At 44.8% G+C, this 15551-nt stretch overlaps 1 protein-coding gene across 1 annotated transcript; it reads left to right on the top strand.

The window, feature by feature from the left end:
* Positions 1 to 380: 380 nt before the first annotated feature.
* On the top strand, positions 381 to 2659 carry LOC307018446 (uncharacterized protein; the record flags this gene model as incomplete). The annotated part of the gene is made up of 3 exons (XM_079648681.1): positions 381 to 1510; positions 1623 to 1905; positions 2006 to 2659. Exons 1-3 carry the CDS (start codon positions 1137 to 1139, stop codon positions 2657 to 2659), a joined length of 1311 nt encoding a protein of 436 aa, XP_079504807.1. The 5' UTR covers positions 381 to 1136.
* Between the last annotated feature and the right edge of the window lie 12892 nt (positions 2660 to 15551).

Genomic DNA, 15551 nt, shown 5'->3' with positions numbered 1-15551 from the left:
GTATGTACATTCATTATACTTATTAGTTTAAATTGGCTCAGTATGCTGTGTCTTAAACACAGAACCTACTCAAGAGACTATTAAAGCTCCAGAGCCTTTTGACATCTACAAACAAACTATTACATTGATTATTATCTGTAGGGATTTATTATTAAGGTTTAGTCGCCAAATTAATTAAATTGGTTCCCTGGGTATACTACAGGTGTTAATGTGTCTTCTGCAAATAAATAGAAGGCAAAATGACACATTTATCCACGGACTCAGGCCTGCAGGGAACATTACACTATTTTACATTCTGCAAAAAAAAACTCGGAGATCAGCCTCTTGAGAAAATCAACCTGACACAGGACTCTAGGGGCAGCGCAGTTGGGCTGCAACTACAGTTTTTCTCAATCGCTAAACCCACTATTTAGAATCAAAATTCCTTTCATCAAACCAACAGCACAGCCATCGAAACAGAAAACCATTTCTCTACAACAGTATACCATTTCTCATTGATATCACACAAAATGCAGATGCTAAGCAGTGTTTTGCAAAACAGATCACACAATTCTCTAACTGAAGTTACAATTCTCTACACAAAGATCAAAAATCTGTTGTGTAACTCATGTCTACAAAACAACAAATAATCTTCTCACAGTGGATAACACTTCCTCATAAACTTAGACCATAGCTACACTAATTGACACTTGATGTGCAAAATATTAACACTTGTTATCAGTCAATCACCCCATTGAAAAAGGTAACTCCATGGAATGTACTGTATACCTTACAGTAATGATGTTACATTGAAAACATTTACATGATAGAATTTGCATGACTGTACTTAAAATATTTTTTTAAATGGTGCCGGTAAAGCTATAATAGTGTTGATATGACTTGCATAGGTCTTTGAGATGTTCATATGGGGAGGATTAGCTATAGCTGATACAACATTTTTACAGTCAGTAATTGTGGTCTTTTCCTTTTTGCACATTGAGAAATGTTTTTTTTTGTATTGGGGTGAATTGAGTACTTCACTTCCATGTAAATGAATTGCTCACAGCTGACATCAATGAATTTCCTATAGTAATTGTAATTAGTGAGAATCCTATAAAAGACCTCCCTCACTTCAGTAAGATGTTTGTGTAAACAAAATGGCTGATCGAGTAGGTAGAGGAGCTCTGAGAGGAAGAAGGAACCCTGTTGTTCAGCGAGGAAGAGGGAGGGCTGATGTTCAGAGAGGAAGAGGGAGAGCTGATGTTCAGAGAGGAAGAGGGAGAGCTGATGTTCAGAGAGGAAGAGGGAACCCTCATGTTCAGAGAGGAAGAGGGAGGGCTGTACGTATGCGTGGTGGAAGAGTTGAAAGGGGACCAATGCGAACAGTAGTTTCGGACAACACCCGTGCAACTATTGTGGACCACGTCATAAACCATGGCATGTCCCTCAGTGAGGCTGGCCAAAGGGTTCAGCCCAATATACCGAGATCAACAGTGGCATCCATTATTAGGATCTTCAGGCACGAAAATAGGTAAGCTACTGTAACCCTTTTTTACAGCACTTCATGCATTTCTATTTTGATGTAGGTTTCGATCACTGTTTTTATATTACAGTACATAACATTCTCAAATATTTATTGATAGAACTGAAAGAGCACCCCGCTCTGGTGGCAGACGAAAGGCCTTTACTCCAGAACAAGAGTCTGCCATTGTTGATATGGTTGTGGCCAACAATGAAATCCGCTTAAGGGAGATTCAGGCCAGAATAATTGCAGACCAGGATGTCTTCAGTAACATTCAGTCTATAAGTGTTGCAACCATTGACCGGGTGTTAAAGAGGCAACACCTCAGAATGAAACAGATCTATAAGGTTCCTTTTGAACGCAACTCTGACCGTGTGAAGGAGTTAAGGCACCGGTATGTACAGGTAAGGACCTCAATCACACTGATGGCTTGCCTATATTTTTAGTATGTCTGACTGCTTACAGTAATGTAAAACGGTCCTCTGTTTGTTACATTTTCTTTAGCGAATGATGGAGCTGGAAGGCAATGCATTACCACATGTTTTTGTATATGTGGATGAAGCAGGCTTCAACCTCTCCAAAGTGAGGAGACGTGGGAGGAACCTTATTGGGCAAAGAGCGACAGTCTTTGTTCCAGGCCAAAGGGGAGGAAACATAACATTGTGTGCGGCTATCTCGACACAAGGCGTCCTTGCTCACATCCCTTTAATGGGAGCATATAACACGCAACGTGTCCTTGCCTTCCTGGATGTCCTGTATGACGGACTTGTGCCACCAGAAGAGAGGGATCAAGTGAGGTCGGTTCACGTGGTCATATGGGACAATGTGGCATTCCACCACTCTCGTGACGTGAGGGCATGGTTTGAGGCTCATCCACACATGGCCATGGAGTTCCTCCCTCCATACTCCCCATTTCTAAACCCCATTGAGGAGTTCTTCTCTGCCTGGAGATGGAAGGTTTATGACCATCATCCTCATGACAGAATGCCCCTTTTGGACGCAATGAATGCTGGCTGTCGGGACATCTCTGCGGAATCCTGTCAAGGGTGGTGTCGACACGCAAGGAGATATTTCCCACGCTGCCTTGCAAGGGAAGACATACGCTGTGACGTAGATGAGGCTATGTGGCCAGACAGACGCCAAAGAGCAGATCAGTAAAGTTATATAGATCTCATTCTCTGCTTTACTGCTGATTTACATCATTTACCCATGTTATTTTTTTCCAGTGTATTGCTATTCGTCTTTTGTTTCTGTTACGGTGCTCTTCTGAAAATGAGACAATAAAAACAATGGCATAGTTACAGTAAGACTCTGTTTTTCCTATATGTAAGTTTGTTTCTCCCAACTTGTCAGTTTTCCGTTCAGTTTCCAATATCGATAGCTTGAGGTTTGTGTATCGATGATTGTAGTCAGTATTTAGTGTGCCACTTAGTAATGACTGTTCAAATAGTCTTCTAATGAGCTGACAAATGTTTGTTTTTGGAGAAGGTATCTGGTTTTGGAAGGGGTATTTTTAATTTTGAGTGCCTTAGAGCACTTTGCAAGAAATGTATATTGTTATGGTAGAATGGGTTATTATGGTGACCGGAGTTTCAGTGATGAAAACACATTTGTCTCATTAGAGGACAATTTGTTCTGTTTCGATCGACTTATTCTTTTTTGTGACCAGTATTTTCAGTTTTGGTCATGTAAGTGCATTTTGCAAAAGATATTCAGAGTTATGGCAAGTGTGTTTCTGTTTAGATGGCTATGCTCTTGTTTTGAAGAAATGAATTTAGATTCTAAAAAGTGGGTTTAGCGATTGAGAAAAACTGTAATAACGTATACACTTGTGTAAAATATACATACGCTTGTCGTTTTAGTCACAGTACTGGTATACACATATAGGGAATACCAATGTAGTAAGCTTTCGGTTATTTAGGTCAGCACACTCTCAGAGCGTACTTTGGGCGCTCTACTGAGGAGACAATGCCCCAAAACGTGAATCGCAATGCATCTGTGAAAGTTCCTTTTTTGCCAAACTATTTAATGAACATTTTAGCTAACCAACTACAGCTTATTTTCCTGTTGGCTATGGCATAAGATTTCAAAGGTATAATCCTCGAGATATTGTTACTGTAGAATTTAATTGGAATTATAGAAAAAATTTGAGTTTTTATTCAATCAGAAATAGAACGCTTCAAACAGTAATAGTAACAGTAGTAATAATTTTTGTAAATAAAATAGCACTCGTGTTGTCAGTCTTATTAGCAAAAGTATCAGAAATAGCAAGAGTAGTCGTAGTAGTGAACAAAAGTGACAGTGCTGTGAAGTATTTTTTTATCTCAAGTCTTCCTAAGTTGCCTGAATACTAACTTTAGTAAAGAGAACTTAAAGCAATCATCATGACAGCTTGACTTCCTTCTATTAGAAACAGGTCTGTCAACCCCGCAGCAGATTGACCAGAGGGAATCGCACCTCAAAGCTACTCAACTGTAACTTCTCCTTTGCCCTCAGGAGAGACCTGAACAGTTTTCTTTTGAAACCAGGCTTTTCCCCAGGGGAAACAGTCATGCTTAAACATGTTATGATCAAACTGACTAATTGATCCTGTGAGGGTTCAGACCAAATTACAGACAGTAGCACAAATGTTTATCACAAAAATGCTGCAGCTTATTGTTGTTCAAGTACTTTTGAGTTTTCTTTACACTAAGGAAAACTAAAAAGAAAGAAAATAAAACTTAACTGTACATTGAAAGTTTGTGCTCATCTACTGTATACCAGCAACAGAAAATTATCTTCCATCATAAAATCATCTGAAAACCAGATTGCTATTCCTTTAGGCAACTTAAAAAGCTCAGCCCTGCTGGAACTGACAGCTCTCCAGCATTACAGAATGGCCCTCATGTACTGTTGAATATAGAGCAAATGCTTTGAATTAAAATCTGATGTTTACATTTTTTAAATAGAGGACCAGCACAGCAAACGTGACATATTGCCAAGACTACAAACCTGACATTTAAAATGCATCACAATCTCCTTCAGGTTGTATCAAAGCTTACAGGATAAAGTAGGTTTGTGTACTTGATTGATTTTGTACTCACTCATATGTGCTTCGAGAGGGTCACAGGGTTAGATCCATTTCTCCATTCTGGTCCTAAAGACTCCCCACTATGAGCCCACTGTAAGAAATGTACAATATGCATGCCTTTTAGGTCATCCAAAAGCAATGTGTTGTACAGTAAGTCAATACCCTGTTGTTAAAAGTTGCCCTAAATAATTAACGGGGAATACATTTTGGGCCACAACGAGGCAGCAATATATCGTGAAAAATAGACGGATACTCAGTCACTATATTTTATAGCAACAGTTTATGGCTGATGTGTTCACATTACACTTGGCCACTTGCACATCCAACACAAATAGAGCAAATTCATTGATCAAATACAAACATTTACAGCTAAAAGGAAAAACACAAACCAAAGAGCATCACAGCAGCAGACTCAAGAGAATGTATAGGTTACTTACGTAACCCCAGTTCTCAGAGTAACATGAAGTGAGATGTCTCACTATGGGATGCGCCTCATCCGCGGAGCAAACAGAAGCATCAATCTCATTACGCCAATCCTGATTGGCTGGTGATCTTGACGTCAGCGTCAGGGAATCCATCCCCTATAAGTAGCTTGCGCTACGCCGCATGCATCATTCAAAATAAGCACCTCTTCTCGCTTCACCATAGCAAGGAGGGCCGTCTGGTGAGACATCTCACTTCATGTTACTCTGAGAACTGGGGTTACGTAAGTAACCTATAGTTCTCATTCGTAACACTCTGTTCGATGTCTCACTATGGGATATTGTAGCTCCCGTATTGCCAGGCGAGCTTATCTCGAAAATCACCAAACCAACCAGAACCAGTAGAGCTCTGACTCAACAGGGTGCCCAGCACTGCTCGGGCCACACTGGGAGCCGTCTATCGTGTAAAAGCGGACAAAAGTGAGCGGCGAGGACCAGCTCGCCGCTGCACAAATGTCTTGGATGGAGACACCCTTGAACAAAGCCCAGGATGTAGCCAGACCACGAGTAGAATGAGCACGCAAACCCGAAGGTGCCTGCAGACCCTGACTCGTCTAAGCCAAAGCAATTGCCTCCACAATCCAGTGAGAGAGCCGTTGCTTAGTAACAGGCTTGCCATTCTGAGGGTTAGCCCAGGACACAAAGAGTTGGTCATTACGACAAAACTCTTTTGATCTATCCATATAAGTGCGTAAAGCACGGACTGGACATAGCAAATTCGGCTGCTGTTCCCCGGAGGGACACAGCGGCGAAGGTAATGCCTCAATGTCAATTGGGGTACCTGAACCAACCACCTTAGCATAAAGGCAGGGTTGGGCCTCAGCAACACTCTAGTTTTCCCTGCGGCGAACTGAGTGCATGAAGGATGTACAGATAGCGCATGAATGTTACTGACTCGCTTGGCGGATGTCAGGGCCAGTAACCGCACTGTCTTCAGTGACAAGTGCTTCATGTCAGCGTCTTCCAGAGGTTCAAATGGGGTACGAGCAAGCCCATCTAAAACCACTGTCAAGTCCCATAAGGTCACCAGTGACCTGGAAACCCTGTGTCTTCAATTAAGTCCTGTGGAAGTGATCAAATCACTCCGCCAGGGCATTGAAAAAGAGGTGTGTCCTTCCTAAGACATCATTCCTCAAACACCCTCCACTTTCAGTCATAAAGAGACCTAGTGGAGGAAGCTTTTGCACTCTGAATAGTGTTCATCACCTTCTGCGGGAGACCCACTATATTCAGATTGTACCACTCACGGGCCAGGTCCACAGGACTTCCAGAGTTTGGGGTATCAGCGCCAGGGGTGGAAACGCGTACAGGAGGACCGGAAGCCAATCATGCGCGAGGACGTCCATGCCTAACGGTGCATTTCGATTGCGCAATGAAAAGAAAATCTGACAATGAGCATTTTCTTTTGATGCGAACAGATCCACCTGCGGCTCGGCCGTAACGCACCCACAGCAGGCTCACAATCGTTGGATGAAGAGTCCAGTCTGCATATAGTGGTACACCTCTGGACAGTAAGTCTGCCCCGAGGTTCAATACCCCTGGTACGTGCGTCGTTCTCAGAGAGAGGAGACGGCCGCAGCTCCACAAGATCAGTTTGCGTGCCAGCATGTGTAACTGGAGAGAGCGCAAACCCCCTTGTCGGTTTATATACGATATCGTGGTCGTATTGTCCGTCCTCACGAGAACATGGTGTCCTCTGAGAAAAGGCAGAAAGCGTTTTTAGGGTGAGAAACACCGCTAAAAGCTCCAGGTAATTTATGTGCGCCCGCTGGAGGTCTCTGCTCCAGAGACCCCTCACCGGGCGACCCTCGTAAATACCTCCCCAGCCTGTTGACCACCTTCCGTGAAAGGACAGTCCCCATCGATACGCCCCGTACTAGAAAAGTCGGGTGTAGCCAGTGGCGCAGTGCCATTACGCATCTCGCCTCAACCATCACTCACCGCGCGCCATGACGCGCGGGGTTTAGTCTTAGAGCGGCTACCCAGCGCTGAAACTCCCTCATGTGTAAGCGTCCCAGTCGTACGACCAGAATGGCTGACGCCATGAGCCCCAGTAACCGCAGGCATGATCTGAAGAGAACATGTTTGCGCAGCTGGAAATGAGCGAGACAAGCTCTGAAAGCTCTCACTCTTTCCGCCGACAAGCGGGCTGTAAAGGGCACCAAGTTTAGGCGTAAACCCAGGAAGAGTACAGTCTGTGCTGGGCACAGCATGCTCTTCTCTGTGTTTATCATGAAAACCCAGGTTGAGCAGGTGCTTTACGAGGACATTTGTCTGCGTAATAGCCTCCTGCTCCGACTGTGCGAGGAGCAGCCAGTCGTCTAGGTAGGTTGCCAGGCGAATACCCTGTTGTCTCAACGGGGCTATCGCGGCTTCCGTACATCGTACAAACACTCTTGGACTGAGAGACAGCCCGAAGGGAAGTACTCTGTATTCGTAAGAGACCCCCTTAAATGCGAACCTCAGATATTTTCTGTATGGGTAATATACTGGGATATGGAAATACGTATCTTTCAGGTCGACTGATGTAAACCAGTCGTTTTGTCGCACGAGACGCAGCAGAGACGTGTGAGTGAGCATTCTGAATGTGTATCCTTTTAGATACGCGTTCAGAGCCCTCAAATCTAGTATTGGCCGAATTCCGTTCCCTCCCCGTTTGGGAACGAGGAAATACTTGGAATAAAAGCTGCTCTGACTCCGCTCGGCGGGTATTATGGATATAGCCTTCTTTTCTAGAAGCGAGAGGATCTCTCTTTCTAGAATGTGGGCTGACTCCCCTCGGGCCTGTGAATACAGAATGCCCGAGAAGCGATGGGGGGGGGGGGGGGGGGTGACAGTGGGTTGGAGACTGTAGCCCCGTGTAACTATCTTGAAAACCCAAGCGGACATTGTGAGCATCTTCCACTATTTTCTCCTTAGAGTCAGCGGAGATGTCACGTCTCCTACCCTCAGTCTCTATTTGTTGTGTTATGGGGCCCTCTAGTGTCTGAACACGGTGGTACCCCATTTCGACAATCCCCACCAACACTGCGCATGCGCGTGACGGTGGTGTTATTACAACCCCAGCCGGCACTGCGCCTGCACGTGACGGTGGTGGCTTCATAGCCCCAGTCGCCACTGCGCCTGCGCGTGGCGGAGGTGCCTTCACAGACCCGTCCAATGTCCGCCTTTTGAGAGAGGCCGGAGCTGCTCTCAAAAGGGAACAATAGGCGGAGCGGTTATTGGTTTTATTGTTTTTTATTGTTTTTTTCCTTTCATTTTTTTGAGCTGCGACCTCGGCCTGAGCCTGGATGCGTCAGCGGAAATGCTTTATACAGAAAAAAAGTATTTTTGTGCACTTGAGGATGGCGTTGAGGTCGAGGCAGCGGGACACACCTGGAGCTGGGGAACGCAGCTCTGTCACAGAAGGGAGAAGAGGAGAATGTCAGGTTGCCCGCTTCTTTCTTCCCGTCAGGTGGCTGAGGATCTGGGTCGGCTGCGCCTCCACGGCTGCTGCCATAACCGGAGATCTGCTCGGCCAGTCTCCTGCCTGGGCTGGGGACTCGGGGCGGGCTGTGGCCTCTGCTACCTCGGTATGTCGAACCGGGCAGGGTGTGAGGCATCTCGGGCGAAGGACTGCCTTGAAACCGTTGCGGGTAGCGGCTGGACCCTTCGAGGGAGACAAAGGTGTAGGGCCTCATCTTCCCTCTTTTTGGACTCGCGTCTCCGCTGCATTGAGACTAGAGCGGAGCCGAAAATACCCTCGGGAACAATAGGCATGTCCAATACATCCTCCTTTTCCCGGTCTGTGAGGTTGGTCAGGTCGAGCCACCTGGCTCTCTCCTGCACCACCATTATGCCCATTATTTTTGCCGGTGGCCTGGACCGCGCAGCGCTGCACCCGGAGGCAAATGTCCGTGATCGCTGCGATCTTGTCCCATATGGCCGGCCCAGATTCGCTCGACAGATCCCCGCAGAGCTCTGTCTGGTAGGCAGTTAGCAGTGAGGAAATGTTGAGTGCCCTGGCGGACAGCGCTGCGGCCTTGTAGGCCCGATCAGCCAACGCGGACTGCAATCGGTCTGCCTTCACCGGTAGCGTGGGGTTCCTGCTTGGTGTCGGAGCCAGCCTCGGTTGGAGGTGAGCTGCCACCCACGGTTCCATGGGCGGTATGTGGAGCAGGCCGAGCCTCTCCATACCGTCACAGTCCAGGGAGGAGGCACCCTGGATTGGGGCCTTATTGCTGAAGGGACGGTCTCTCCAGGAGACCGACACCTCGTCCAGCATCTCCGGGAAGAATGGAAGGAGTTGCCTTTTTCTCCTCACTGCTTGGGGCACAGTTTTCCCCTCGTAGCGGGATCTAGAGGTCTCCTTGGCCATCTCAGGCCATGGAATGTCTAGCCTGGACGCAGCACGTTGACACACGGCCTGCAGGTCCATACCCAGACAGGGCGAAGCTGGTGTGCTATCGCCCGGGGGAGCAGCCGTCGCTCCTGGCATTGCAGCTTGAGCTGATGGCGTGAAGATGTCCTCTTCCTGCACATCCGAGTCAGAGAGTAGGAACTCAGAGGAATCCTCTTCGTTCTCCACACATTCCGACTCCAGGACATCATCCGCGAGCACGGCCATGGTGAGGTCCAGCTGGGAGCCTCAGCTTGGTGTAGCATGGGGCCCCAATCTCACGTCTCTAGCCGCAACCGAGTTCCAGCCTGACACAGGGCGGGACTCTGGTTTTGCAGCTGCCGCTGTAGATGAGCCCCAGACCGACACAGTGCAGGCTTCAATCTTAGCGGTGGGCGCCCTCGTGTCCTGATAGCCATCCGGCGCATCAGTGTTCATGAGGAGGTCCATTCTCTACAAGCTAGCTTGGCGCGCTAGCCGTTGGCGGAGGCTCTTTCGGGTGAAGCGGGAGCAATGTCCGCACGAGCTGGGGTTGTCAACAGCTTCTTGGGCGTGTTCCAGCCCGAGGCAGGACGAGCAGACCTGGTGTGTGTCTGTGCCTGAAATGTTCAACCCGCAGTCGCAGAGCCGAGCGACCGAGTTTCTGACTCCTCTGGTGTGAGGGAGAGAGGCGTCCATCTTGCCCGCCGTGGTGACGGCGTGGAGAGGGCCCGCTCTCAACAGGAAAGTTGCAGAGGAAAAAATCTTCCAACCCGTCCTTAATCCGGGGAAAAGCGGCGGTGTAGATTTATTTCCAAAGAGTATTAACTGGTGTGTTAATAGTCGTTTAATTCCTTTCTTCTCTGGTGTGAGAAGAGAAGAAAAAAGTCATCGCCGTCGTGGTGTCGATAGCAAGGGAGACAAGCTAGCAACGTGGTGTGCTGATAGCTTGAAGTCAAAACCTTACCTTTCGATATCCGGAGAAAATAAAAAAGGTGAGGTCGAATGTGGTACTAACTGGTATGTTAGTACCGACAGTCTTATTGCAGAAGTATATATAAAAGTAGCCGGCGAGCGCCCGTCGACCGAAGTTAGCTTGGTTAGCTTGGTTCCGTCTGTGGACTGTGTGAGCTAGCCCGGCTACCAATATAGAGATGTGCTCTGAATCGAGAAGAGGTGTTTGAATGACGCATGCGGCGTAGCGCAAGCTACTTATAGGGGGTGGATTCCCTGACGCTGACGTCAAGATCACCTGCCAATCAGGATTGGCGTAATGAGATTGATGCTTCTGTTTGCTCCGCGGATGAGGCGCATCCCATAGTGAGACATCGAACGGAGTGTTATGAATGAGAACTGTATTAGTTGACTACAGGTAGCAAAAGTATTCAGATTCTTTACTTGAATAAAGTACTAAAACCACACTGTCATTACTCAATTTCAAGTGAATGTACTGGAACGCGAATAGTACTTAGGTAAAAGTACTCAATATTTTGTAAGCATCTTAAAGTAAAAGCAGCAACTCTTCACATTTAAGAAGCTGGAACTGTGAAATATTTTTGAACAAAAGACTTCTAAGCTAACCCTAAGTAAATAGTCAATACATGTGTTAAATGAATGTATGGGGGTAAAAAGTATAATATTTAGTAGAGTAGAAGTATAAAGTAGTAAAATTCTCGGGTAAAGTACAAGTACCTCAAATGTATAATTAAGTACAGTACTTCAGTAACTGTACTTTGTTACTTTCCACCACTGGAGTAAACCATTAACCAACTATACCTGGCTTAGTTCACTAGCAGGTTAGCTAGTTCAGTCGCCATATTTGAATCTCTGTGTTGGTTTACAAAGAGACTTACCTTGCTAACTAACGTTTATTTAGCTAGCTTAGCGTTGAGCGTTTTCTCTTGGGAAGTTAACTCTAGGCTAGCTACATTTGACTCCATTATAAGCCCCAATCATTGAAGACTCTCGTTTGTCATAGTAAAAACATAACGCAAAAAAATACTTCCTCACAATACAATACAATACTCACCTCGGTCCCTCCCAGTATGTTCTCCGGTTGCCTGGTAACGTTAGCAGGCTATTACTCTTTTTTTTTGCTACTTGTTTCCGACCATGTTTCCAACTGACATTTTGCAGCCATTTTTGTAGTTTTATAATTTCATCAGTGGTGGAAGAAGTAGTACTCAGACATTTTACTCATATAAAAGTCCTGCCTTCACCTTCTACTTAAATACAAGTTCAGTTACTTTTAATTACTTGATATAGGCCTACTACTGCTAAATATTTTACCTATAACTTCAAAGCATATTTTATTTCTTGGTTAATTTAGTGGGAATAGTGTTAACAGCATTCCAACTAACTGTTATTCTACGGACGAAAAGTTTATTATTATTATTCCGCCGACTTATTTTGCTGTGCTTCTCCTCCCGCATTGAACATCGCAGAAACTCAGTTCGAACATCAAAACGTTGAGCTCGGTCGGGAATCGATGGCTATTACTCTTCTCATTCATAACTTTCATAACTCTAGAGATACATCCCATAATACATCACATTTTTAACCATTGAAGCCAATGGAGAAATTCTTCAACTTCAACAAATCTTCATGCGACTTCAACTGCTAACTGTTCATTCATACTTTCACTCAGAAACTTCATTCTAACTTTAAAATGTTACACATCTTTCTGACATTATTCGTGTAAAACAACTTTTAAATCTGATTCTTACTTTTAGAGATATTAAACATTGTTCAGACCTTGTTAAAGAGGTTTTCTTCAGATTTTAACATTAACTAGAGTGCGTGATGTCATAGCTAGAGGGTAGAGAATCTTGAAATTTGCCTTCATATATTTTTTTTTAACTGCCATAATTCCCAAACCCTACATTCCTGAGACGTAATTTATCATGACAAACATAGGAAAACATCTCGTAGCTTGAAAAATGACAAATAATTAAGCAAAATAATACATTCACATTTTTTATGGATTTTTTGTCCAAGCATTTAAGATATTCATTGCTATCGGGATGTTAAGAGCATTCCATGGAATATAACAAAAAGTGTATCTCGAGCCGGTTTCTCAAACTTACCCCACCTTTAATATAATTGCTAATAATCTGTAAAGAAACTAGTAACTAATTTTGTCAAAATTATTGTCATAAATTGAGATTGGGTTCCAAATTGTATTGAAATAGAAGTATAAAGTAGCATAACAAAGAAAAACATAAGTAAAGTACAAGAACCCCAAAATTGTAGGCTACTTAGGTACAATACATGAGTAGACTGGTAGAAGTACTTCACTACATTACACAACTGAATTTCATGGCACTTACTGTAAATATTCTTATATTTCAATACTGTCTGGGAAAACACAACCTAGCCTATTTACAATATAAAAGCTTACTTTTTTGGAGCAGTACTCTATGCTACACACATGTAGCCTTCCCATCTGGTGTGTATGCATACCGGGGGGTTCCGTATTGTAACCCTAGTTATAAGCACAGGCGGAGCCCTCTACTGGACTCTATGGGTACTACCTCTCAACCATACTATGCGAGCATTCACCTACTGAGATATCTATAAATGTAGCCGGGCCCCTCGGGGCGGGCCTACCTGAATGCGCGCGCAAGCCCACCGTATATAAGGCGGCCACGCCTCCTGACTGTCATCCTACACCCTTTTCAGCGAGCAGCATAGGACAGACAGGGCCCCAGGTAGAGGGCTCCGCCTGTGCCTATATAACTAGGTTACAATACGTAACCCCCTGTTATATCTTACACAGGCTCCACCCTCTACTGGACTCTATGGGTACAGTGGGTGGAGCCCTGATGGATAAACGCCCTGTCGTCCAACAACATCGACCCATCACACTGCCCCTGAACGGCTTTTGGTTAACAGCCACTGCACCGCAACTTCTTCTCCTCTGGTCGTGACCGTGGAGAAGTCGGGGCCGCAGCTTACTTGGCTGGGTAGAGCACACTCAGACACGCTTACCTCGTGAAGAGTGTGCATGGAAAATAGTGAGGAAGGCTCTCGACCACACGTGACGTGACGCCACTGTGGCCAGGGACATCACACGGCCAGCTGTGGCAGCTACACCATGGATCAGATTTTTCATCTGGCCAATGCAGCGGTTCAAATAATCCGCTGTGTCCGAGCGGCCCTGCACCGTAAGGATTCCCAGCATACCTGCCACTGGAGCCTTCGTCTTCAGTGGCTGCCGCCACGTCGCCTCCCACACACTGCCAGATATCACGCAGCGTCAGAAAATAAAACCATCTCTCTTTTCCTCCGTACCCAAATCTTTTAAAAACAGGGGTACAACGAGCGGATACAGATTTGCTGCTGATCTGACGTCAAATCGGCAGCGGACCCACAGAAAATTGCTATCTGAAACAATGCCTGCCGTGTTTTGGACGTAATCTCGTTTTTGTTTACATTAGCAAGCCTCGCTAACACTCAGAGCTAACCTGTACTGAAGAGCACATGTGTTTAAAAAGCAGGAAATAAAAAAAGGAACTCACCTTGTGATAAACTCGCAAGAGAAAAAGCATTTGCGCTCCATACTGTTTCAGAAATAATCTTTGATGTGGTTTAGAACAGGATGGCGTTTTATCACAGCAGAATTTAACTTTATCTCCGATAGAATTCTGATCAGGCATTAGCTCAGCCTCCTCTTTTTTTTTTCAAGCTAAGGACCCACAATCCGCGTTTCTCTAACAGGGCTGCAAAAGAGGGGTATGAGCAGTATGAGGCATGGCTACAATGGGTGAACTGTTTGTGAAGTGTTTTGCTTAAAATACCAGACATGTTTTGTATAGGTATGGCCCTACAATATATTTTTCCAATATAGCATAATACGTCCACTTTAAATGAAAACAATATTTCCTTCTAACGCAGCAGTAATGTTTTCCACTCTTTACTTTTGGCAGAGGCTAAGTAAAGTAATATTAAAGTAAGGCGCATCCTGCATTATTATATAAACATATGTGTCTACCATATCATGATATAACTACTAATCATGATGGCCTACCATGGGGATTTAACTGACAACAGCACAGTGTATTGAGGTCATGTTTATTCAGAACAGGTGTGCAGAAATATCTAACTATAGCATAACATTGCAAGGGGTTTATGTTCACCTAAGCAGAAACAAAAAAAAACTTGTATCCAGTATCATTCAAGTAATACATTTGTTAGCACTAGTGGTGAAAGTGATGCTATAGAGGTATTTGACCTGAAGATGGCGACATCCTCAAACCTTTATGCGGCTTGTTATTGGTCACACACTGAGCAAAAATGTTTGTTGGACCATATCCCATAATACATTTTTTGCCTATGTAATCCATCTAAACAAGAACATAAGCAAGTATTAATACAAAGCTAAAATATAATTTCTTTTCTTTTTTTACTCTCTTTACATTTGTATCTGCCTAGAGACTAGGCAGAAAACAGAGTGTGCCGTTCTGAATGTTACTACTGTAACTACAATCCTCTGTCTGCACTCAGGCTCTCTAAACAGTGTGTGTGTGTGTGTGTGTGTGTGTGTGTGTGTGTGTGTGTGTGTCACCCAAAGAATGGTTGTATTCATGTCACTGTGTGGACACAGCATGACTGCATGGAGGAGAGGAGGGAGGGATAAAAACAGGGAGGAGGAGAGGAAAAACTACACAGGATTTCGCTGAAGGCAACAGAAGTCCACTCATCATCTTTTAATAACATTTATATCCTAATGTTTTTTTTGCAAATAACAACACACCTGATATCATGCTGCCACGTCACACACTTTCCCCATAGCAGAGTGCATGTAGAGCACCAAACAGCTCAGAAAGTGCTGTTGAGATGGCAGTCTGAACTGTACTCTGTATTCCACTCTGTTCTTCCTGCTGCACTTTGGCCTACTAACTGTTGTGCAAAGTGGAAACAGCATCACATTGTTGTCACAGTAAAACAAATATTCAGTGAAGTTTTTTTCTTTCTTGCATCAAGACTTTATCAGTTTATCATCTTTATTGAATGTTGAGTGAGCGGTTAGTTAGCAATCTTTCTCCCTTGAGACAATTTAAATCCCTGAGGGGTGCCACTGATTCATTTTGATCTAAATTGAGCAAGGCTTAACTGAGGAGTAATAATTATCCACACACA

The sequence above is a fragment of the Notothenia rossii genome (genome assembly GCF_949606895.1).
Source record: "Notothenia rossii genome assembly, chromosome: 9".
Classification (NCBI taxonomy): domain Eukaryota; kingdom Metazoa; phylum Chordata; class Actinopteri; order Perciformes; family Nototheniidae; genus Notothenia; species Notothenia rossii.
The sequence above is the reverse complement of the archived record's forward strand: the minus strand, read 5'-3'. Positions and strand labels throughout refer to the sequence as shown.